Source organism: Plectropomus leopardus, chromosome 2 (genome assembly GCF_008729295.1).
Source record: "Plectropomus leopardus isolate mb chromosome 2, YSFRI_Pleo_2.0, whole genome shotgun sequence".
Classification (NCBI taxonomy): Eukaryota; Metazoa; Chordata; class Actinopteri; order Perciformes; family Serranidae; genus Plectropomus; species Plectropomus leopardus.
Window position 1 is genome coordinate 20,659,684 of NC_056464.1, and position 24,464 is coordinate 20,684,147.

Sequence of the window (24,464 nt, forward strand, 5' to 3'; positions counted from 1 at the left end):
TGCAGTGATTTGATTGCTTGGTCTCGACTGTGTGAGTTGGTTCGGACACACCTCGCCCTGCACCACCACTCACTCTGCTCTTCATCTTCATCATCACCGAAAGAGAAAGCAGTTCATGCAAAGTTAGTTGTGTCGCGGTCGCGCTCCGGGGAGGAAGATGTCCGCTGGTTTCTCCGGGCCAGAGCCAGTTTAGGAAGATCTTTTCCCCACGGAGCTTCATCAGGAAAACGCCAACGCTTTTTGTCGTGCTCGAGTTGTCATTTCGAGGCGACTGTCAGAGTCGGGCCCCATCTTTTAACCACGGAGCTGCATGGCTGTGAAACGGTGGCCTGGACTATTTTCGTGGAGTTAACGGCTATGTCTGTTGTGCCAGGCCAAGGCGAGGACGGGCAGGAGATGCCTTCTGGCTAGCGGCGCTAACGATATCTGGACCACAGCTAGGTCTCTAAACACATTATTTAGCACATTAGTCGGCACACATCGTTGTGGTGTTGGTTTTCTTTTGTTTTTAAGTCACTCCATAGTCTGCAGTCAGTCAGACGGTCGGCATTAACCAGAAAGATGCCGAAATAGCGGTCACTTTGTTAGCTAACCGTTAAAATCTTATTAAAGTTTTCTTGCACGCGCAGCACGACGTTAAGCTAGCTAGCTAAACAGCTGCAGCATCACAACAACAAAAGCCAAATGCCAAGCCTTTATTCACTGATACTGAACACTGGCGACGGTTGTTTGTCCAGCACTAATACACTAATGTTATTTTAAAACGGACTACACGTGAATGAATTACTCAACCTAGCAGGTGGGTGGACAAGCATGGCTACTAACTAACTAGCGCATAACAAATAAAAGGATTGATTGACACTCGAGCAGCCCACTTTGGGTGTTTGGCACCTGTTCAACCTTTGAAATCCCAATAAGAAAAAAATACAGCAGCTCGATCTGTTGACCATGGAGGGAAGTGTACAACAACAGAAAACGACTCCTTTAGCTCGGGAACTGACGAGGACATTTAGCAGCTACAACAAACACACCATCCAGCTGAAGAAGAACCTGAAGGAGACTAATGCATTCTTCCGGGAAATAAAGCAGAATTACAGCAATGCTTGTGCATCTACAATAAGCTCGGAATCAGCGTCTTTTGAGGCAGGTAGGTTAAAAACCATGCAGCACCAGAGCAACAACAGTGGTGTACCTAGATGTCACAGTGCTTAACCCTTTGAAACCTGCAGCGGCATCACTTTTCTTGTGCTGCTTTCAATGCCTTTCACACATATTTAAAACCTTTGAACCCAAAGTAGATTTGTTTGATTTTTATCAAAAAACAGCGGAAAATGGCCAGTAGCAACTTGGTAAAAAAGTGAGTTAAAATGATTAAAACTTTATTCAGAATTACTAATAACAAATGTTAAATAATGTTACAGCAAATCTTTGTAATTTTGTTTTTCTTTCTTTTTATTTATTTGCAGGTACTTTTCTTTTTTCTTTAAAGAAAAAACTTATTTCTTGTTAATTTTCTGGTCATTGTTGCTCTTTGTCTTCTTCCCTTGTTTTTGAAAGAAATTAGACCAATTTATTCAGGTTGCAAAGGGTTGTCTATCTTTAACGCATCCTAGATAGCTGCAAAAAATCATATTCAGATATATATGTTCTACGTTTTGTATCCTGTATACAAAAGAGCTAACAAGTTTCTGCAGCCAAGTAGTTTCTCCACCAAGCAGACTGAAAAATGCATTAATTAGGGTTATGGAAACTAAAGAGATTAAGCCCCCTCTGAAAAGAATGAGTAGACTAAGTGCACCAAATATGCTGAGATTTCTGCACTCACCAGCTGGCTAACAGCTTCGGATATGAGACTCTCATTCTTCTATTTTGCATGAATTTGGCCTTTTGTATGTGTTAGTGACAGGTTAGGTTACTTTTAGACTGTGGAAACATTTTAGCATCTTTGAGTCCAACTTTAAAACAATAAAATTATACTCCTCTTTTGATATCACATTGTATATCTTCATCATAACCATTCTAGATTCATGCTTTATGAAATTTCATTCATAATTCATTATCCGAATATCTCATGAGTAATGTGAGCGTTTTTGATCTTATGGTTAAGTAACTGCCTCTATGAAACACTGATAAAAAAAAACACACACTGATGGTATGCAGATTAAATGTAACACATCACGTCTGCAGGAGTGTATTATTTAATCAGAGCTGGTTTCCTGTACACATAGAGGGTCAAAATCATTTCCCTTAATGTTGGATGAACAATGTTAAGCTGTAGATTAGTCATATTTGACAGAAAAATGGGGTAATAATGTTGCCTTTTATGAGTAGAGCTAAACACATGTCTTCACCTGTTAAACTGGATTCATCTTGTAAATATCTCAGTTACACTTATCTGGAAAACAAAAAGTGCATCACATGACGTAGAACGATCATTACATAGTTCTTAATTTGACAATTTGTTTGAGTTCATACACAGGTCCACACTAACAGACTTTAGTCTTTCCACTGTGCTGGGGTCATGCTGTCAAATGCTCAACACAGGTCTGTCTGAAATAATAGGCTTCAATGCATCATGTTAAGTTCAAGGGGTGAATACTCTAAGGGAAATGCTAGATCAGAGTAGCAGTTACAGTAAAACCACATGTATGTTCGAAAGAAAATCACTTGTGTATGACTATGAAGTAGGCCATTGCTACTCTCTCCATTCTTTGTTATGTAACTGTTTTAGACTGTGACTCAGCATCACTGAGGATTATGTCTGATACCATCAATAATAGTGTTGAATTGGTTCTTTTGTATATGCGCCACATTTGAAGGCTGGATCAAGAATAATAGCCCAAGGAATAATATCTGATTTAAAAAAAGAAAATTGTCATTAAATACCGTATTTCTGCTTACAATGTTGACTGAGAACTTCCAGCAGGGTTCCACAAGGTTTCTGATAAAGTCCACCTCTAAACATCATATACTGTACCTCCTTTTGTTGTCTCCTTCACCCCAGGCCAGCTCAGCTGCATCTCTTTCCCCAGCCATGAGGAAGAGTTCCTGCGCAACACCGTAGGCGCTGCCCCGTACATCCTGGTACTGGGCCAGGACTGTGCTGCCCGCTATCAGCTGCTTAACTGCCTTCTTGGAGAGAGGCTGCTGCCATTGGGCCCCGAGGCCGGAGAGGCTTGTGAGGGAGTCCAGGGCACCGTCTGCAAGAGGCGGAAGCTGTGTTTCACTCATGGGAGACAGACGCGGCTCAGCTTGGCACTGCCTGGCCAGTATGAGCTGGTGCACCAGCTGGCAGCTAACTGTGGACGCTGGGACACAGTGCCCCGGGAAGACTTGGAGATCCATGAGGAATGTGAAGACCCGGCCCACAGGCTAGCAGAGCTGGAGATCACCCTGCATCACCAACTACTACAGGTAGGCTTTAAAACACAGGCTGTGGATCCTGCGTAAAATCTTCTAATGCTTTCTTTTTGATATGAAAACATTTACATGGTAGTTTGCCACACTGACATTGCTTTGTTTCCTCTTTGTGAGCTTTCACATTTTAACTCAAAAAATTCATATATATACAGCATGGCTTGGCACTGACATTAGTCACCCATTAGAAAATTTATATTATGATGTTTTCTTATATCAACAATTTTCTAAAATGAGGATTCGAACAGTTTCAGGGAGATTAATTGACAAAAATTGTGTTATTCAGAAAATGCACTTAAATTGTCACTAATTTGCTGGGTTTTTTTTGTTTTGATTTATGTGAAAAACATCTGATTTTGCATATGTGAGTCATGTTGTGGTGTAGAGGACATCAAAATAAAACAAGCAGTCCTGAAGTTAAATCACTGATTTCAATCATATGGCCCAGCCCTAACTGTTTATTTTTTGTGTGGTGGCATTTCCTTCTCTAGCCCTCACCAAACGGAAAGATGGATTGATTTTTTTTCCATCCTTGTCTCTGGCTTGAACTAGCCTTTGTGTTCACACATGGCTGAGCTCACAAACAGATTACTGAACAGAGCTGATTATTGCCTGCGTTGTTCAGTGTTCTACTGATTTCTGCTACTGTGCAGAAATACTTTCTTTTCCAGTCGCTTTTATCTTGTTCATGTTTTGAGCCACTACTAAAAACCGATTTCAAGTTACTTTGAGGTTACATGGAAAAAAAAGGATAATTGCTGGACACAGTGGAACAGTGATTCTGGTCTTCAGCAGGAGTGACCTGAAAATCAAAATATCTTGTGGGAGTGAATTGATTAAGCATGGTGTAAGGATTGTAGTCATTCCTTATCATGTGTGACATGTGGAAATTAGTCTCTAATCCTTTAGACCAAGGCCCCTCAGTGAGCATCACAGCCCCAGAAACTAGGCCTTGCTCTGCCTCAGAGCAGCCCACCCGCCCAGCCCCCTTACGTAATGCCACTGGTCTGGTGCAATTCACATGACTAGGTCATTTTAAAAAATCCCAAACCCTTTGCTGTGATGAAGTTACCATGGTTACAACTGAATTCTTGGGCACTGGTTGTTCATATTGTTACTAAAGTTGTTGTTTTTTAACGGTTATAAAGTAAGACTTTGTAGTTGGGATTTTGTTTGAGTTGTACTATTAGAAAACACTCACTCACTACTTTTTTTTAATCCAACACTTCTGCTAAGAAAATCAATTTGTACTTCTGTGGAAAGACAATATATACACATAAACATTGATTGCATCTTCAGGATATATGTTTGAGACTAAAGTAGATCAGTAAGTGTGTGTCAGTAGAGTTCATGTTTAACATGACTGTTGGACTTTAAAAATAGACTGTATAAATCATGGACGTAGCTACTGTGACGTCATCCATTGGTTTGTGGCATGCTGTTTTGAAGCCTGGAGTTAGGTATTTCGACTGTCCCCACCTGTGTTTTTGGAGCCAGAAGGGATAATATTTGGATGAGAGGTTGGTGCTGTAGACGAGCGACTGGTGGATCTGACTGAGAAGCCGAGGACACTATTGGCAGACAGCCTGTTACTCAAAGCGGACCCCCTTAAATATCCATTTGTTTCTTTGTTTTTTCTGTGCAAGGCTGTAAACATGATTATTTCTGTTGCAAAGTTGGGCATTTTATGTTTTATGGGCATTTGTGTTTCGGAACCAAACTCAAATAGACATTTAATGAATTGCAGTTTTGGGAACTTTTACACTGGCTTCATTTTTTAGTCTTGGTAGTTGTCTCTTGATTTTAAAGCATTACCAAATTTTCAAACATTGTTTGGTGAAACCCATAGTGTGGAGTTTTCGTATCTCTGTTTTTTGTGATAAACAAGAATGTAGGTGCTCATGCACACACCTTTAGAAACATGTAGACAGGTGCCTAGAAGGAAATTGTCCATAGATGAAGAAGAGGGGAATTCTTGCATTGTTCCTGTTACTTGCAGCAGACTTTATTAGGTATAACTAGCATTTCTATCATCAGACCTTTATCAGGACAACCTGACTCTTGTAAAGTTAATTTCAAATAACAGAACACTGTTTGGGAATTCCCCTTTTCTTCATTTTCTTTAGTGATTAACAAAAAGTTTATTGGTTGGGTGCCCTGTCCGCTCAGCTGGTAGAGAGCGCAGCATTAAGACCCAGTCTTTCCCACAGTGGTTCAGTTTTGAGTCTGGTGCGGGCCCTTTACTGCATGTCATCTGCTCTGTTCTCCCTGCCTCTCCTTCTCTCTCTGTTAATATCTTAATAAAGCAGAAATGCTTAAAACAATAATGTAAAAAATTGTGTTGGTAGTTGACCAAACATGGCCATACATTTTTAAAATCTCTTTCATTGCTGCTTCAAGATCCACCAGCCTTACCTAAAAAAAAAAAAAAAAAAAACAACAACAGAAAAATGTAATTTATGAATGCCTGGAAGGAAAATATCAGTGCTTCTGGAAGTAAGGCTGGTCATTTCACACCCCTGTTCATTTTCACATGTGACTGAGCGGCTTGAGATGTGCAGTCCTTTATTTAGGTCAAACACTTTGTCATACTTGAGAGGAGAGGACCTCAGATGGTTTAATAGCAGAGTTGTTTGTAGTAATTACACAAACTTTATCATAGAAGACAGGGTTTTTCCTAGAGCAGTGGTGGTAGGTGGCGTGGCCCAAGGCTGTGGTAAAAATTGTTTTTTTGATTTTTCAATTTCACAACATATTAAATTAATGCCAGTTTCAGATACTTGAGGCTAATCAGCTAATCAGTTTATAACAACTCAGAAAGATGTTAATATGCGTTCTTTCAGTAAGTATATTTTATTTAAGTGTGTTTTAGTGGTAATTTAAATAAAATAGACAAAAATAAAAATATACTTATTTACACTGAAATTGCCAAAAATGTGAACTATCCATTTAAACAGAAAAAAGGAAATAGTTCACATGATACAAACGAAGCCTTTAAACATCACTAAAATGTGGCCCCATTACAGGGGAAAACATTTCAGCCACCTGTTATTCTTCATTCCCTCCTTGTTGTGTTTGAGCCAGGTGAATTTTTCTAGCCGTTGTGGGTTAAAACCACTGGCTCTGTGTTTATTGTGTTTATTACATCTGGGAAGATGAATAAAAAGTGATCTAACACATTACTATATGTTGAAGGCTCCATCAACACACTTGGTGTCAAAATTTGAGAGCTTTAACACACATTTTTAGCCTGATATGGACGCTCAAAGAGACAGTGTTACAGCTATCCCCAGTCTCCCCTACGGTCTGTCCCTGTCTGAAGTGGATCTGTGTGATCCGTCTCCGATGACAGCTGGTGTTTTTCCGATGAGGATGAAACTTTTGCAACCGCACTTTAAGTTTTCCTTTTGACAGATACCACGATAGTTGCCAAGCAACCAAGATGCAGCTGCCACTGCCTGAAAATGTAGCACTTCAAAACTTAACCACGGCAAAATCTGTATGATTATTATGAACGTCTGTTACTAAAACAGATGAGAAGGATCACATTTTCTTTACCATTTGCAATTTGTATAATTATGATTCATCTACTCCTCGCCTGGACTCCTCCTTGTCTCTCCTTCACTCTGCTGCTCCTCTCCACACACGGCCCCTCCCGTCTCTTGAGGTTTAGCAGCAATATTGTCAGACCGGATAATTTTTTATTTTTTTTTATCAGGACAAAGCCTAAAACAGACACTCTTTGGACTGGAGGAAATTTCTCTGAGGAAAATGAATGTTTCCTGGAGTGTAGGAAGTGGTGAAGTTTACTTTACTCCTCTGCTACCAGTTTGTGATGCGGACAGTCATTGCAATAAAAAAGAACTGCTGAAGATGTGGAATGAATATATCGCATTAGTTTTTGCCAACATTGACCCTTTTAAGTGGTGGTGGCCTGGAAATTGGCAGTGGTGGCTGCTGCAGGGATTAATAAGCAGGAAAAATCCTGTATAAGAGAAAAGAAATTGTGATGTAGGTCCATGCTGAAATGAAATCAAATATTCTAAAACTCAAGCTAATATTTGCATATCATTTTAATGGTTGTGAACATAAATTTCCCCCAGTGTGCCACTCCTCTTTAGGTTTCTGCTGAATGAATGAGAGATTAACATGTTTAAATTGGAGTAAAGGAAAGCACAGAATCTCTCTGCTCACTGTGGTATTCACACACTCCTGTCATAATCACAGCCAGCTTGCTAATTACCCTCCTCTTCATCCTTGAGTTAACCCATGCTCCCCACCTCAACTTAAGCACCCAGGGGACATAAAGGGTGCCATGCTATAACTGCATTTCTAAAATTCTTTTGAGGTTCATGTTCTGTTTTGTCTTATGCTCTGTGAATTCACACACACAAGTCTGTTAACAAAGGGCTGTGATATTAGCAGGCAGCCTTAAAATGTGCTAACAGAGAAAAACTCTAATTTCTTACATGGCCATTTGTCTTGACTGTGTTGCTTTGTGGAGCTGGGTCAGATGATAGTGTTGATGCTAACTCACACTGACACTTCTTAAAGACATATAAAAACAAATACAAAATTGAAAATTCAAAATAGCCCACAGAGAGTATCTTGAAGGGTTGCCGTTGAAACCTGAGTGCATTAAATCAATTCAAACATTGTTTGGATTTTGACTGGTTATGAACAAATGTTTGCAGGCTATCTTTGTTCTAAAGAGACTGCTCAGATGGGCTCTGCTCTTGTGTCTTGGAGACAGGACTGACTGTCTCCTTTGTGTAGCTGTTGGTCATTTTTGCCTCTTTTCTCTGGCTCTCTTTTACCCCCACCATGGTCTCCCTCTCAAGCTCTTTTCGAGACTATTTTTGTCAAAAAGTCGTTATTTATTAAGGGTTAAGAAAACCTTTTTACTTGTGTCATTTTCCTGCCCTGTCGTAGACATTCCCAAGACCACCACAAATATTTATGTGCCATTAGGTGTTCAGAAATAGAAGGAGCATGTGATGTGTGTGGAAGTGTTTCTTCTTCCTTTTGCAACTGAAGCCATTGAAACATCTTGTGGCACAAATTGGTTTGAGTAACTGTGCTCCAGTTGCCTTGAAGATTTTATCTAACAGGGGTTACAGTTATTCTTTTCTTGTATTTTATGTCAAGAAGTTAAAAGGTCAGTAAATCTAAATGACATGACACAGAAAACATGATATAAGATAAGATGATATCAAGAGATAAGTAAACCTGATTATCTTTTCTAATGTTAATAGAAAACAAAAAACTGTTCATAATGAGTTCTATGGATTATACAGCGTTAGGCTTGATCTATGCTTGGTGCATTGCATTAGCAGCAGCCACGAGTGTCTGCACGGCCAAAGTGACGTCACACCATCAGACACAGTCTTTCACGGGGGTTCCCATGCGAAGGGCTTTTGCCTGCCCTTGCTGTCAAGTATTTTCCAACTATGCAAACTCAGTTGTGTGGAGAAAATAGAGAAATCATGCTGTAGGTGTTTTCAGTACACTTCTCCCTACAGCTTGGGGGAATATTGGTCTGTTGTGAGAAGAAATCCGCACTCGAGTCGGTATTTTCCGCCTTCTGATCTAAATGCGCCCCAGTGCATCTGCTTGGGAAAACATGGACCCTTGCAGCAAACTATTGTTTGTATGTCAAGTCTCTGAGCTTCACAAGCGCCTACATCAATTACCAGAGCACAGTTTGCAAAGAGAAATGGCATATAAGATAAGTCAACAGTCTTGTTCAACATTGCTTATTAAAATAACATACAGCAGCTCGAAATTGTGTGAAAGGGCGCTGAGCGTTATACTGTTAACCACCACAGCCATTAGCTTAAAGTCTTTGTGTTCATTCGTTTTCTGTGGATGGAGTTTGAGATTCATGTGCTTGCAAAAAATTCTATTAAGCATAAATCAACTGAATGGAAATCGCAGCTACAATTTTGTTTTTGTTTTTTAATGTTTTACAGCAAAAACATTACAAAAAGTTAAATAATTGATGAAAATGTTATTCTGCTCGATTCACGATGTGTGCTGTCAAGTTGCTGTGACATCAGGTGTGTTTTTGTTGTTGATCTTTGGCTAGATGGATCTTTCCTGAGTTTACGACTTGAATAACCATTTCATTTCACTTTTCCATGTCTTAGGTCATTTTTTTCTGAGTTCGAAGCACAGCGTATTGCAGCATTTGACTTTTTCTAGTTTAGCCCATGTCCCATTTCTGAGCATGGAGGGGGAAGGGTTTATAACCAATCCTGCAGCCTGCCCTCAGGGGGCAATCAAGATGTTTTGGCTTCACTTCTCAGGAGCTGTCACGACATCCATCTTTATACACAGTCCATGGTCTCCACCAAAATATTCAGCTCCTTAGCTGCTTAATGTTCATTCCAATTCATTCCAGTGCTACCCCACTAGTAGTGTCTGCATGGCTGTATTTCATGAGAACATGTTTTTGTTTCGTTTGCATAAACTGGGCTTTTTTACAGAACCATATTTCCCAAAAAGAAAACCTTTATATTAACCAGTGTGCTAAAATGAAAGTAATACCAAGTAACATTTTTGTGTTTTTTTTTTTTTTTGTGGTTTGTCATCAGGAAGCAAAAGTCATGGTGGTGCCTTGTCCGAGTGTCCAGCCCATAGAAGAGGCTTTGGAAGACTGCACCCGCAGTGTGATCCCTATCATACTCTATGCCATCAACCAGGACTCCCTAAGCACAGAGCAGGTGGCTGAGCTCTGGAAGGTCAAAGAGATGCTCCCCTTTCCCATCTGTTTTATTCGTACCCCTGACACAATGCCAGCAGCTTCCCCAGAATCCGGCCGCCGCGTCGAGAAGGAAAAGGAAAGGGAGAGGGAGAAGAGCGCCCTCTATAAGCAGCTGCTCTCCCTCGACTTCCTCAGTAACCCAACAGGAAACTGTGCCTGTGGCGCCCCTGCACCGATACCCACCCCGGGTGCTAAGCCCCAGAGTGTGCTGGGTGAGACTTTTGAAAAACTGCATCGGTTGCTGGTGCCTTTTGCTCGCCAAGTTCTTCAAAACCAACAGGTGGAAGCTGCCAACCTGCTTAATGGAGTTCACTGTCGCTGTTTAGATCTTTTCATCAACCAGGTCAGAGGATGGTGCACTGTTCATCTGTATGTCAGTGGTTGTTTTAACTGCTTCATACTCTTTCCAGTTGTTACTGCCTTTGCTTGAACTGCTTTGTCTTGTGCGCCTCTGACCCAGTACACCCATTAAAAAAAACCACCATCAGACCTTAATCCTTTCTGCTTCTATTCCCCGCAGGCCTTTGACATGCAGCGGGACCTGCAGATAACACCCCGCAGGCTGGAGTACACCCGTGAGAAAGAAGGTGAGCTCTTCACCTCCCTTATGACCATCGCTAACCGCAAACAGGAGGAGATGAAGGAGATGATTGTGGAAACGCTTGGCAGTATGAAAGAGCAGCTGCTGGAGGATGCAGCCAACTTGGAGTTTACAGGTTAGTGAGTCAACATTATGAATAAATGCCACAAGGCAGGCAGGGTTTCTCTTTTGTGGTTTGTCAAGATTTGTTAGATTATTAAGGAAGATATTGTTTTACAAATGGTGGCTCGCACAAAGGTTTTCAGAATAAAAGCTGACATGCGAAAAATTGAACTGGAACATTTGCCCGTAAATTTTAACTTGTTTCACTAAAGACATTCAGTCAGCTACTGTTTGATAACAATAGAGCTGATGTGAGAAAGATCTTGATAAGCACAACCCTTACATAGTTAAGAGGAGTGATGACAGTGAAGATTTTAAAGTCTTATCAGGCTTGACCATATCAAAATAGTGATTCTAGTCTAAACAGATATTAACCTGAGCTACAAAAACAAAAGTAGAAAAGTAAAACTAATGTATTAAAGTGTGCAAACAAGGATGTACTTGTTAACTTAATGTAAAAAGATTTGTTTTATTTTGTACATTGCGCCATCTGGGATCTTTCTGTGTACCTACAGTTAAATGTTCTATTTTTAAGTTTTTTTTAGAATGTACTATGTACAGAATAATACATTATTAATGTAGTTAAAAGCTTGTGATTTGAATGGATATTGCACATATTTTGACATCATCAGAAGTTGGTTTATCATGTGCTGTGGTTTTCATGTCAGGTTTGTGGTCAGCAAAGTTAATTCTATATTTCTGTTAGGTTATCTCTGCTGCTATTAAATTAATTCTTGCTTATTGCACTTATGGGCAGAAAAGTACCTGCTTTTTGTAAAAAAGGAAGTATTAAGTTATGTTTGTTTGTTGTGAGAAAGCTGTAGTCTTTACGGTCACTGAGTAAATCCAGAAGTGAATTGACATTACTGAAAGTAGTTACTGAAAGTCAGAGGGGTTGTTGCAAATTGTTGCAATTTTTTCCCCCCAAAAAGAAAAAACCTAATCTATTAAATTATCTTAATCAGGAAATAATAGCAGTTTTACATTCTTGACCCTTGAATTATACTAAATCAAAACCTGTGATTTTTCTTTCTGCAAAAAAGATATATCTAAAATTGGAAGCCTGCTTCCTGGTTATGTGTTTATTTTGTTTTCAAAGAAGTGGGACATGTGATTTGCCACGATAGACCCCAGTAACTTTAAATCTGTGGATTCACATCGGTTTCTAAAAAATTGACTACTCGTGTGCCTTGTTTATTTTTCTCTTAAATCTTCAACTTAATGAGAAAAGATTCCCTCTTTATTATTTCTCTATTAAAGGAGATGGATGACTCGTGTTACCCATTCAGATTACTTTCATTTTATCCATACTCTTTGTGATACTGCAGATCTGTCTCTAAAGAGGAAAAAAGGGACAACTGACTTGTCTTAATTGGCCAGGGTTCTCTAGTCTGCAGCATGACCTACTTAAAGCCAATTTCTTTACTGTCTCTAGATTCCAGTCAGACCTGCGGACATGGCTGAGCCAGCTGCATTTCACAATCTGCCCACAAAGTTTTGCATTGTATGACTCATATGTTGTGAGCGGCAGAGAAATTTTTTTCATTGGTTATTATGGTCTGTTATCTTCCGGTCTCCCTTCCTGGAAGTTTATTCAAGAAGCAGGTTTTTTTTCTTGGTTATCTGGATAACTTTTTCTTTGTAAAACCCCGACGCAGGGTTTTAACATTAGACCATGCTCCAGAATTAGATCTGAAAATCAGTCATTATTCATGACAGGAGCCGTATGCTAACACATGTTTAACCAGACATGTGTCCTGTTCTGGCATTGCACAAACAAGATTTGTAGATCATTCTGGTTATGCGAACATAGCTCTGATATGAAGGATTTAAGGTGCCCTGTGACTTTTCTCATAAACAAACAGAGTTTCTGTTTACATTCAGTCAGGGTTCCCACGGTCATAGAAAACCTGGAAAAGTCATGGAACTTCACAAACACATTTTCCTGGGTTGGAAAAATCATGCAAACAGTAAAAGTCATTGAAAGTTTTGAAAAATTCATGAAATGTTGTCATGCTAAATTGTTAAAGTAATCATCCATGGATAACCTTGCACGTAATGCAACATTACAGCAATTTTTTTCTGTCGCTGACGACATAACGCAGCTTCAGTTAATGTTGATGACAACATTCTGTGAATCATATGTTTCTTCATTTTCTCTCCTCCTTCCGTCTCTCCCTTCATGTATGTCAGCAAGCTGAAATTATGTTTGAATATGAAGTGTGTGAAAAATGAAGGGCAAGTGAAAAGTCAAAGAAAACTTTCAATATTTTTAGCTGTGAAAGTTTGTGAGAACTGCCTTGGACATCTCTTTGTGTATCCTTCAGTTCCAACAAAAATATTGAATCCCCTTTCTTCCCCATGAAACATTTGCAAATTTGATTATTTGAAACATTTACACCTGCTTTATTTCCTTGCAGGTTAACTTGCTAGCAGTCCTTCTTCCCCGCTTTAATGGTGCATTTCTGTGTTTCTTAGAGCCTTACCAGAGCCTGTAGATCACTGAAATAGTATGAAACTATTGGCAGGACTGTCCTACGTGTGTGCTGCACAAGAACAAACTAAACAGGGACTCACACATAAAAATCACTGCTCAACAGCTAATACTAGTTTTCAAAACCTCTATAGATTATGTGAAGTTATTAATTCCAAGTGATTGTACACTCAGTTGTCAGTTTTTTTAGGTACACTTAGTCTAGCTGAATAATACAACAGTCCTGCAACAAATCCTACCATCATGAATGTTTTAATGTTCAGTTTTCACTGAATTTGTTTTTAGAGAGGTGTTGATCTAACTGTGTGGTCACTCTGGAGGCTGCAGTTTCTTGTGCTGTTGAACTGTACTACATTATACAAAGAGGTTTTTGTCCACACCTTTTATTTCAGTGAGGGTTGGCTAAATGACAGAAACACCTCTCTGTGTAATGCAAAGCCACACAGTGCTAACAGTAGCCAAATGGGAAAAACAGGTTTCGACAGAGTACACAGAATCTACCACCTCCCTCCATATTGTGTTTGCAAGAAGAGCTCTCTGTGTTTTTCTCACACAAATGAACATTTCTTTAACATTAAATTATTTAAATGAACCTTAATAATGCAGTCATAATATGAAATGGCCCTTTGTTCTCATTCAGCAGTGCGTCTTGTTTAACATCTTAACTGTCATACTTACAGCATTAATTAAGATTTCTCTCTGCATCTAGGTTACGAACACCACTTATTAACATGACAAACTATTTTCTTTCAACTGCAGACATCATAGTAACAACTAATGGAGAGCCTGTTACATCAAAGGAGATCAAATCTTGCATCCACCAGATCCAGGAGCTGATAGTGGTGCGTTTGAATCAGGCCGTGGCAAATAAGCTGATCAGCTCTGTGGACTATCTGAGGGAGAGCTTCGTAGGAACTCTGGAGCGATGTCTCAGCAGTCTGGAGAAGTCACACATTGATTCGTCTGTCCACAACATTACTTCCAATCACCTCAAACAGGTGGGCCGTAGTTTGTAAAAAACTGGAACCTCATTTAGTATTCCTGTCATGAATGTGTGAAGATACTTTAATCTAATTAGTTTGATCATCTTAATTCATGTGTTACAAGCTTTGCATTTAAAAAAGGTTATTAAACTTTGTTTTTTATAGTGTTTCTTGACATCAAGTCAAGTTACAAAAACATTTCCAAGAAAATAAAGCTGAAAACTAAGGGACTGAGGCTCCAATAGGAACAGTGTAAGGAGTTTGATTCCAGATGTTTTGAGAGAAATTTTGAGATTTAGACTTTATGATAGTGATTCTTTTTTTTCTCTGTTATTCATTTAACCCTTTAAAGTGTGGTAGAGAAGCAAATCAGAACAAAGAGTTCAACAAGTGACATTTTAGCATTTTAGAAAGTGTATGTACCAATAAAGATCGGTGGCATGGTGTTGCAGCGGTTAGCACTGTCACCTGTCAGCAAAAGGAGCCTGGGTTCAAACCCACCGGGAGACTGGGGCGCGTCTGTGTGGAGTTTGCATGTTCTCCCGTGTCCGAGTTTTCTTTGGATTCCTGGGCTTCATCCCACAGTCCAAAGACATGCAGGATAGGTTAACTGGTGACCCTAAACTGCCCGTACATGTGAATGTGAGCGTGAATATTTGTCTGTCTCTGTGTGTCAGCCCTGTGATAGTCTGGTGACCTGTCCAGCTTCCAGGTTGGCTCCAGGCCCTCCGTGACCCTCAAGAGGATAAGTGGTTACAGATAATGAATGTAAATTGACCTCTTGACTAATGAATAACGTTTATTGATATCTTAGACCACTGATTTTGCTGCATTTTCTATTCTCAGACTTGAGAATAGGGTTGAGCGAAATACTCTGATGAAATGAGTATTCGGTTCGTACAATTTTTATGAGTATGTGTATCCGGATAAAAGGTGTCAATATTCATACTCATATTAAGGAAAATCCTCATTTGGGTGGCTGTCCTCAACCTTCTGCTTTTGTGATTAAAAAATGATCTGAAGCGCATTCCTGAGATTACTCTGTAAAAAATAGTTAATACAGCAACTCCTGATCAACCCATGTACATGTCAGGCTTAAAAATATTAACTTCTCGTTAGGTGCCTCCGATTTCTGGTTTGAGTCCCATCCACTTCTGATAAACCTTGCCCCTTCCTTGGGAAGTTAATATAATGGCATACTCGTTCATTCCCACTTGAGAGAAAGATGAATAGTGAGAAGTCCCTGGCGATAAGACACCATTGTGACATAGTATTTTAGATATAGAGATGTAATGGTTAATATTACCCCCGATGGAGTCTAAACACTGGTGGTAGAATTGGGAGAGTTTGCTGAGGATCAGGATTTGGAGCAGGACTGGGCAGCAGGTGTGTGAGGGTGGAGGTCACGTCTGTTTGTCCTGAAATGACACCTGACAGCAGCAGAGAGGAGATCAGTTTTAAAGTTTGACAGCAACAATATGATTGGTTCGGGGAGATCGTGGCAAAATCTAGTTGGATTAATAAGTGTGACCTGCAGCGTCAGCTAAAAAAGCAGAGAGAGAGGTGGAGAGATTTATGCAGAGATGGAAGCACAAACAGAGAGGTCCTGACTTATATTTATTAACCCTTCTCCTCTTCCACAGTTATTAAATGCTGCCTATCATGTTGAGATCACCTTTCATTCAGGATCCTCCTTCACAAGACTCTTCTGGGAGCAAATCAAACAGGTCAGCATCTTATAAATTCAATAATAAGAGTTTGAAACCACATTGGTGACTTCTGGAGAAGTGTTCTTACTCTGAGTCTTGCTCTCAGATAATCCACAGGATAACGTCTGTGAACCCTCCTGCCATCACTCCAGAGTGGAAGAGGAAAGTGGCCCAGGATGCCATAGAAAGTCTCAGTGCTGCCAAACTGGCCAGAAGCATCTGCTCCCAGTTCAGAACCCGCCTCAGCAGCTCCCACGAGGCCTTCGCCGCATCTCTACGTCAGGTGGCCTCCCTCTCTCTGCTGCATTTTTTTTCCTTTAGTTCCTCATCTATCTCTCTCAAAGGGACAATTCACCCCAAAGTCACAAGTCTTACCTGTAGTGCTATTTTCAGTCTAGATTGTTTTGGTATAAGTTCCTGGGTGTCATAGATATCTGCCAAAGAGATCTTGAATATAATTGAATTACATGGCACTTGGCTGGTTGTTCTCAAAGCGCCAAAAAAATTGAAAAATTCAACAGCAATTAATGTTTACATCTCACGCTGTCATGAGCACAAGCCTCTCGTGCAAATGACGTGTGATAATAAACTGAACGATAGCTCCATAATCAGTTACTCTCAGGCCCTGCACAGCTTATGGTTCAGCAACTTATTCCTCTTTACTAAAATTGTTTCGCCTTTTAAGCTGTGAGTCCCTCCATGAGGTCCCTGACAAATCAGTTCCACTCAAATGGCTCTGATTATAATTCTCACATGACAGACAGTGTGGGTCACATCACTGCATACATTTCCACGCCCGCTAATTCTTTACTCCTAATGCAGTTACACAAATACAGTGATTGTGGTGATTCTTACACAAGGGCTGAAGTTAAGCGATGTTGTATTAATATGTTCTTTTGAAGAAAATACAAGCTTTTGAACAGAATTATCCTAATTTAATTCAGTTATTTAACCGACAGAGTTAGTTATATATAGCAGTGCAAACAAGTCAACCTAATAAAATAGCATTAAACGTTTGTGACATTCCTGTTTCTAAGAATTAAATCACAAGTAGAGCGTTGGATGAGTCATAAAGAGAGAAGCCTGTTCTGCAGCGTGTCTGTATGCAGTTGGATTTGAAGGAAGTGTTATGAAAGTAAATGAAAAGTGTGCTGTAAAGGCAAATAAGGGATTATTATCAGAGGATTATGAACCTTAATATTGATGCAAGAATTTCCAGAGCATGACCTTTTTTTCTGCCCTGAAAAGTATACATGACAAAGACACTCAGCACTTATTGTGATGCCCCAAGTTGCAACAATGTGATGTTAATTGTCTTGTAGTGGTGAAAGGAGAATGTTTGGGTTGGCATTGACGGTACACTCTGGGTCAAATTTCCAGGCTCTGTTTTTATCCTCTGTATCTTTGGCTCCGTCTGCTTCTGCACAAATGAGACTCCAGTCCTGATGCAGTGGATTGCAAAGCATGTCAGGGCTTGTTCCATGCCAACTGTTTAGTTTTTCTGCAACAGGGCATCAGATACAAACACTTGCATGAAAAAAAAACAACTTGTGAAATGTGTAAATATGACAGTAGAGTTATGGAAATCCAGGTTGTAACAAACAAAAAATGAGAAAAAAGAGGAGAATAAAAATCAAGTTAGTTCTTCACATTAACGTTTTTTCATTAACACATTTACAGAATTACTTTTTGTTGCATGTTAATACCTCAAAAGCTTTCCTGATACACTTTTTAACAACCTCTCCTCTTGTAAATGGCAGATGGTGCACAGTGAAAGTTGCATAATTTTTACATTACTCTTAAGCCCTATTTGCACAGGACAAGTATTACCTGGGGATTTCTTTTGATTTGTAATAATTCCAGAGGTCGTCTGTGATTTTAATACTGTGTGAATCTGCCATGTCCCTAACTTGTTAAGTAAAATTTTCACTGCTGGAGAGTGTGTGCCCCATGTAGGCTGAGGCCACGACAGCGACCTGGGCTTGATTCTGACCTTTTCTGCATGAATCCCCCCACTCTCTCTGCTACCTTTCCCATCTAAATTAGCTGTCCTATGAATAAAGGCAAAAATGGCCATCAAAATAAATTTAAAAAAAATTACTGCGCTTTGTTTCTGCCTCTGTCCTGGTAGAGAATTATGGTGGCTGCGTTGTTACTGTGCACATCATATCTGGGGGAAAATGTTGAATGTCGAATGAAAAATTTGAGTGAAATACTTAGTAGTCTTTTCTTATCCCATGCATATTTGCCTCATGACACACAGACTGAGGTAATTTATAAAACAAAAGTTTCCCAGGAAATACAAGTCCTGTGTTAAACAGGGCTTAAGTTGATAATTGTAAAACACAAAGTTGTCTAACATTAGAAATATCAACAAACTCAGCATACTTTACCAAGCAACCAAGTAATTAAAATAACAAGTAATAAAATAAACAAAGTAGAGTGAAAAGACTTATGATGGCTGCTAAAGTTTTCAGGCCATCAATAATTTACTGATATAATCATAATGGAAGGGACTACTATCAGACAATATGCCAGACAACTAAATACAATGTTTAGATATTGATCATTTAAAAAACAAACTGGAAAAGTCACCCACTACAGACGTGTGGTGACTCAGTTTAATAAAAGCTGTGAGCAAACTTTACAGTATGTCTCTTATCATGTTGACTTACAAGTTCCAGCAGAGCCCAAAACAAACAGCAGTGATGAGAACCCAACCCTGTGCTGTCACCCTCTGGTTAAAATTAAAAATTCAATACATCAAGGAGTAGCTCTGCATTAACCCTTCTAACTAATGTCTACAGCGACACAGAGGTCAAAGCAACTGGCCTTTAGTCACTGAGAACCTGAGGGCAGTCGTCCTCAGCAGCAGTCTCCATGGTGATGGCACCTCCTGATGTTGTAATGATGTATGTAGTTAAAAAAAGAGGACAGGATAAGATGTTACAGGGTTGACCAAGAAAGTTTTTAAAGATAAAAGTAAGGCACATCAGCCATTGCTCTAACAGTTTCAAGTCAGTGAAATAATTGTGAAATGAAAGCAGTTATTTAGCAGTGGTTCTTAATGCTAACCATGAGATGTTATGTCATGTGTTGGATTTGTAGCTTGAGGAAGGGCACACTGGCCGTCTGGAGCGCACTGAGGACCTGTGGCTGCGTGTGAGGAAGGACCACGCCCCTCGGCTGGCCCGTCTGTCTCTGGAGAGCCGCTCCCTCAGGGATGTGCTGCTGCACGGTGAGTCACCACCAAATCCTTCCGTTGTTCATACACATAAAACTCTCACTCTGCTCACACATTGCTTCACAAAAGTACTTATTGTAAATTCTGTAAATTGTGTCTTGTGTCTTGTATTGTAAATGGACTCTGGTATCATTATTCATCTCTACCAGACATGTAAATATTTTCTACCTTGAATATTATTGTATATCTGATGGGGCTTTTTTTCACATAAAAAAAGTTTAATTACCAAATTGACATTTTTTAGTATTACATATAGTCCTCTCTCATAAAAAAAAATCCAGAAAATATGAATATGATATGACAAATGTAAATATAGTTTATTCCAAAACTGCTATACACAAGAAGTCTCCCTCTTCACTTCAAGGCTTAACCTCAGTTTTAAGGTGAGCACAGAGGAACTCTCCACATTCTGGAGATGAATGTGAAAACAGCCTTTTAGTGTCAGACTTCCCATGTCACTTTGCACAAGCTGAAGCTCAAACATCAGTGAAAAAACTATTAATGAAACATATCTTTGACTGGAGAGAGACTTTAAGGAAAGCTAATTCAGAGAGACAGTGCTTACATACAGACAGAGTCCCGCCTTGCTAATGAACAATATTATAATAATTTGCAAAGCATTTTTAAAATGTTTAAGCTACCGAATGCAAAACATTTTTGCTACTTTGAGGTAAAAATGACTGTGCTGTTTTCTGACAGGCAAGCCTAAACTCGGGCGAGAGTTGGGTCGGGGTCAGTATGGAGTTGTGTACTTGTGTGACAGTTGGGGAGGACGCTACCCATGTGCCTTGAAGTCTGTGGTACCGCCTGATGATAAACACTGGAACGACCTGGCTTTGGAGTTTCACTACACGAGGTGAGTGAGTGTAAAAATGAAATCGCACACAAAGACAAACTTGTTAAGACAGCTGTTTAAGCGTGATGTCATCAGCAATCCTGTTTATCACTGAGTTATTTTAAGGCTTCACGCCATACTGCCGCAGGTAGAAAACCCAATACTCATCACAGCTGACAGTGCATTTTACTGACACATGAAGGGCGTGTATCAGAAACACTTCAGTTTCTGAAGAAGCTGCATTGATCAAGAGCAGAAAACTATGATTGGATATGACAGTTGACTCATAAATAACGGCTAAACTCCACCCAGTATATAGAAAGAATAGTTTGACTGCTGAAGCCTTGAGGCTTTTCTGTGCACATGTCAGAATGACAAAAGTGTCTTTTACCCTTTTTCCACCAAAATTATCACGTATATGCAGGTTTTTTTAAACAGGTGAAAACCAGCTTAATACAGGGGATAGACTTTCCCACTACCAGTAGATAGGCCTGTCCGTTTTTGTTTTTTCTTTTTTATGTCATGTTCAATGTCACAAACACGCCAGAAAAAAACAAAACCGAGTTAGTGAAGGTAGGAATTATCATGGAGTCCAGTGAAAATGTTACAGTAGTTATTTTAGCCCTGTATTTGTGCGTATGATAAAAAAATACAGTAACATAAGACAGCATATAAAACGACCCCACCCACTGCAATTAAAGACAGTTGTAGATGTATATTACCAATTTACAGACACATTTTTTTTTAAATATTTAAAAAAAGAATACAAATTCCAAACAATAATTCTTAAGATTCAAATACACAGAGGAAAAAAAAACTAAAATAAGATATTCCTAACAAGAGATGCCAGAGATAAAAAAAACCCAAAAACTACTACTACATAAAAAAAAATATAAAAACAAAACAATAACTTTTATATGCACTGTTTACATGTCACAGGTCATTTATATGGTACTAAACTCCTTCAAGAGAAATTCTTTAAGATCTTTTCTAAAAATCAAAAATGAGGATTGACTGTTCCATATAAGTGGACCTCTCAGGCACAATTTTTGAGAGCTGCTTGGACAGAGATGGATGGAATATGTGACTGACATTGTAGCAGAAAGGGGGGAAGGAAAGAAAAAGGACAGAATAGCCCTTTATACCCCTGACAGTAGAGGAAGATGGGGAGTGAGAGGAGATAAATGAGGCACGCACGAGAGTGCGCAGTAGATTAAACAAGGACCTGCTGGACAGTGTAAACTTTCTGGACACCGAGGCTATTGAAGGTGTGTTTATCCCTGGAGCAGGAGGGATGAAGGGACTCTTCGTCATCTTATTCTTAAACATGTTTGGATGCACACTGGTGGACTTCTTGCTGTGGCCATCAGATAAGTTTCCCTGTTCTGCCCTCCCCAAACTTCTCTCTTAAGGAATTTACATAATAGTACTCCTCTTAAGCGATATCCAAAATGAATTTCTTTTGAATTGATAGGCATTTACTTTGTGAAATTTTGTGTTTAATTATTAACTGTAATCATCAGAATGCAGGGTCAAATGAAGATCATAAAAAGATTATTTTATGATTATATGTCAAACATTTAAATGTCCTCCTCTCTCCTTTGGATGTTTGTTGCTTCAGGTCTCTGCCCAAGCACGAGCGTCTTGTTGACCTGCATGGGTCTGTGATCGATCATACTTACGGAGACGGCTCCAGCATCGCTGTGCTGCTCATTATGGAGCGGCTGCACAGAGACCTCTATACAGGCTTGAAGGTGACTTGATGATACACAGATTACAAAAAGAGACACATTGTTGTTTTATTGGAAAAATCTCACTCATTACTTCCAGTTAAATCTCCTTTTGCATTCTCTTTCCATCTCTATCAGGCTGGTTTATCACTGAAGGAGAGACTTCAGATCGCCCTGGATGTGGTAGAGGGGATCCGCTTCCTGCACGGTCAGGGCCTCTTGCACAGAGACATAAAGCTAAAGAATGTTCTGGTAAGTTCAGACCATAGACAGTACATAAAGATGGACTACACACACCCACTTTCCATTTGCTATGCTTCAACTGAGGCTAAAGTATTCGGCATTCAGGTGCTGCAATCTTAAGCTGGTGAATTCATTTAGAGCTGGAGTCTGCGCAGTGGCAATATCCGTGGTGGGGGAGTTCCCGCCAGAACACCTGCACAAACAATCGCGAGCAGCTCCATTGAATACGAACGCATAGATTGACACACAGCTGTCACTCAAGGCGGAAAATCACGTTTTTGTGGAATTGAATAACTCATTAAAAGAAATTTATCATTAAAAACAATCACTTGGGCAGGCTTTGTGATCTATACTGCAAGCAGACACCAGGGAGCGATCGAGATTGGAAATTTATACTTGGTGGGACCTGTCATGTTGTCCATCTTTATATCCAGTCTATGTTTCAGACCAAAGTTCAACAAACCTGTGGAATCTGTGACTTCTGAGGTGTTTTATGTGTGTGAGTCTATCACACCACTTAGTGATCAAGTGATTTCTTCTTTTTTTATGTCTGCTGACCCTCATTTCTTTTCCAGTTGGACAAACAAAATCGTGCAAAGATCACCGACCTGGGCTTTTGTAAACCAGAGGCCATGATGTCTGGCAGCATAGTTGGAACTCCGATCCACATGGCTCCAGAGCTGTTTACAGGTACGATTACTGAGCAGTAACACGAGCCATTTTTTGATCATGAAGCAACTCAGATTATTAGGTCAGAAGTGTCAGAACATGCAACTGCTAGTGGCTCACAGAGGTTTCTTTACTTGAGAGGAGAGTCCTAATAAATGACTTTTTACAAACACAGTATCATCAGAATATGAATGTCTCATTTTATCGTGTGTCAAAATGAAATCTAAATGTGCAGAAATGCTAGAGCATATCAGTGTTTTTAAGGTTTTCCTCTACATTATCACCCTTTTCCTGACAGGAAAGTATGATAACTCTGTGGATGTTTACGCCTTCGGGATCCTTTTTTGGTACCTCTGCACTGGTTCAGTGAAACTCCCAGAAGCCTTTGAGAAATGCTCCAGTAAGGACCAGCTCTGGAATAACGTTAAAAAAGGTAAACAATGCTGTAACACCTGAAGTTTGATTCATTTGGTGCGGGTCAGTGAAATTAAAACATAATTTGTTTGCTTTTAGTTCTTGTTCAGTTTGTGTTCACACTGATGGCATGTGTTTGTGTACACTGCCGCACGGTGAGTATACTTTGCTCTTTCAACATTTGAGTCTGTTGTTTTTATGCGAATTGGCTAACTGCCTTCATGACGGCCCTCTGGTTTCCCTTTTTGAATGGCAAATACAGACTGCGGCTGTCTGCTGGTGTGTAAATTTATCTCCTCTGCGTGCCGTTTGGCCATCGGTTGCAGCCTTTACAGCATTTCCACTGGCAACTTCTTGGTAGAGACACAGGCAACCTGAGGCAACTCAGCAGCTGCCTTTCATTGTAGCTAGTTTTTTAGACTGTTTGGTGTGTCTGCGCCTTAACACAAAACCACTAAATCACAACCTAAAACATATTCTACCTCATGCTGATGTATTCAGATGAAAAACCCTCCCACAGTCTTCAAACATGATGTTCAGTATCCGAGGACTGTCTGTTTTTTTTTTTTTTTGTTTTTTGTTTGTCATCGCTACGTGTTTTGGTCTGTTGGCACATTTGTGTTCATGTCGTCTGCAGGAGCCCGACCTGAGCGGTTGCCCACTTTTGATGAGGAGTGCTGGCAGCTGATGGAGGCCTGCTGGAACGGGGACCCTTCCCAGAGGCCCCTGCTCGGTATTGTAGAGCCCAGCCTGCAAAGCATCATGGTGCGGCTCTGCAACTGCGGCTCAGAACAGAAAAGCAGCAGCCTCGAAGACTCAAACTGAAAACACTCCAGACAAACTAACACACGTGTGACAGGGATTCTGATCAGGAAAGTATTTTTCTTGTATTTATGAAGAGTGGAGATAAGCAGGCAACCAGCGAATGATGTTTGAGCTGTCCTCCTTTGTTGGATTTACATTATTTATGAGGAGTTGATACAGACCAGAAGTTTTCAAATATGTGTGTGTTTTATTGTTTGTGCTTTGTGTATTTGTATACAAACTCTACAACATGCTTTCTTCGTAGCTCCCTGCTAATTGCTACTTGGTCATAGAATTGTTACTAGATGCAAATTGTTTTAAAAGTAGTCCGTTCCCAGTGTTAAGAAAAAAAATATATAAATATATAAAAGATTAATTTTAGATTGTATTTAAACTGAACATGTCTGCATCTGTACAAATACAACATCTTTTTTAATAAAATGTTACAACATA

The 24,464-nt window shown here is 39.7% G+C and overlaps 1 protein-coding gene across 1 annotated transcript; it reads left to right on the forward strand.

The window, feature by feature from the left end:
* Positions 1 to 24,464, forward strand: dstyk (dual serine/threonine and tyrosine protein kinase). Its single transcript, XM_042504603.1, has 14 exons — positions 1 to 1,147; positions 3,005 to 3,414; positions 10,014 to 10,526; positions 10,704 to 10,899; positions 14,140 to 14,378; positions 16,007 to 16,090; positions 16,179 to 16,355; positions 19,181 to 19,310; positions 20,016 to 20,172; positions 21,773 to 21,905; positions 22,020 to 22,133; positions 22,700 to 22,814; positions 23,092 to 23,226; positions 23,845 to 24,464. Exons 1-14 carry the CDS (start codon positions 949 to 951, stop codon positions 24,030 to 24,032), a joined length of 2,790 nt encoding a protein of 929 aa, XP_042360537.1. The 5' UTR covers positions 1 to 948; the 3' UTR covers positions 24,033 to 24,464.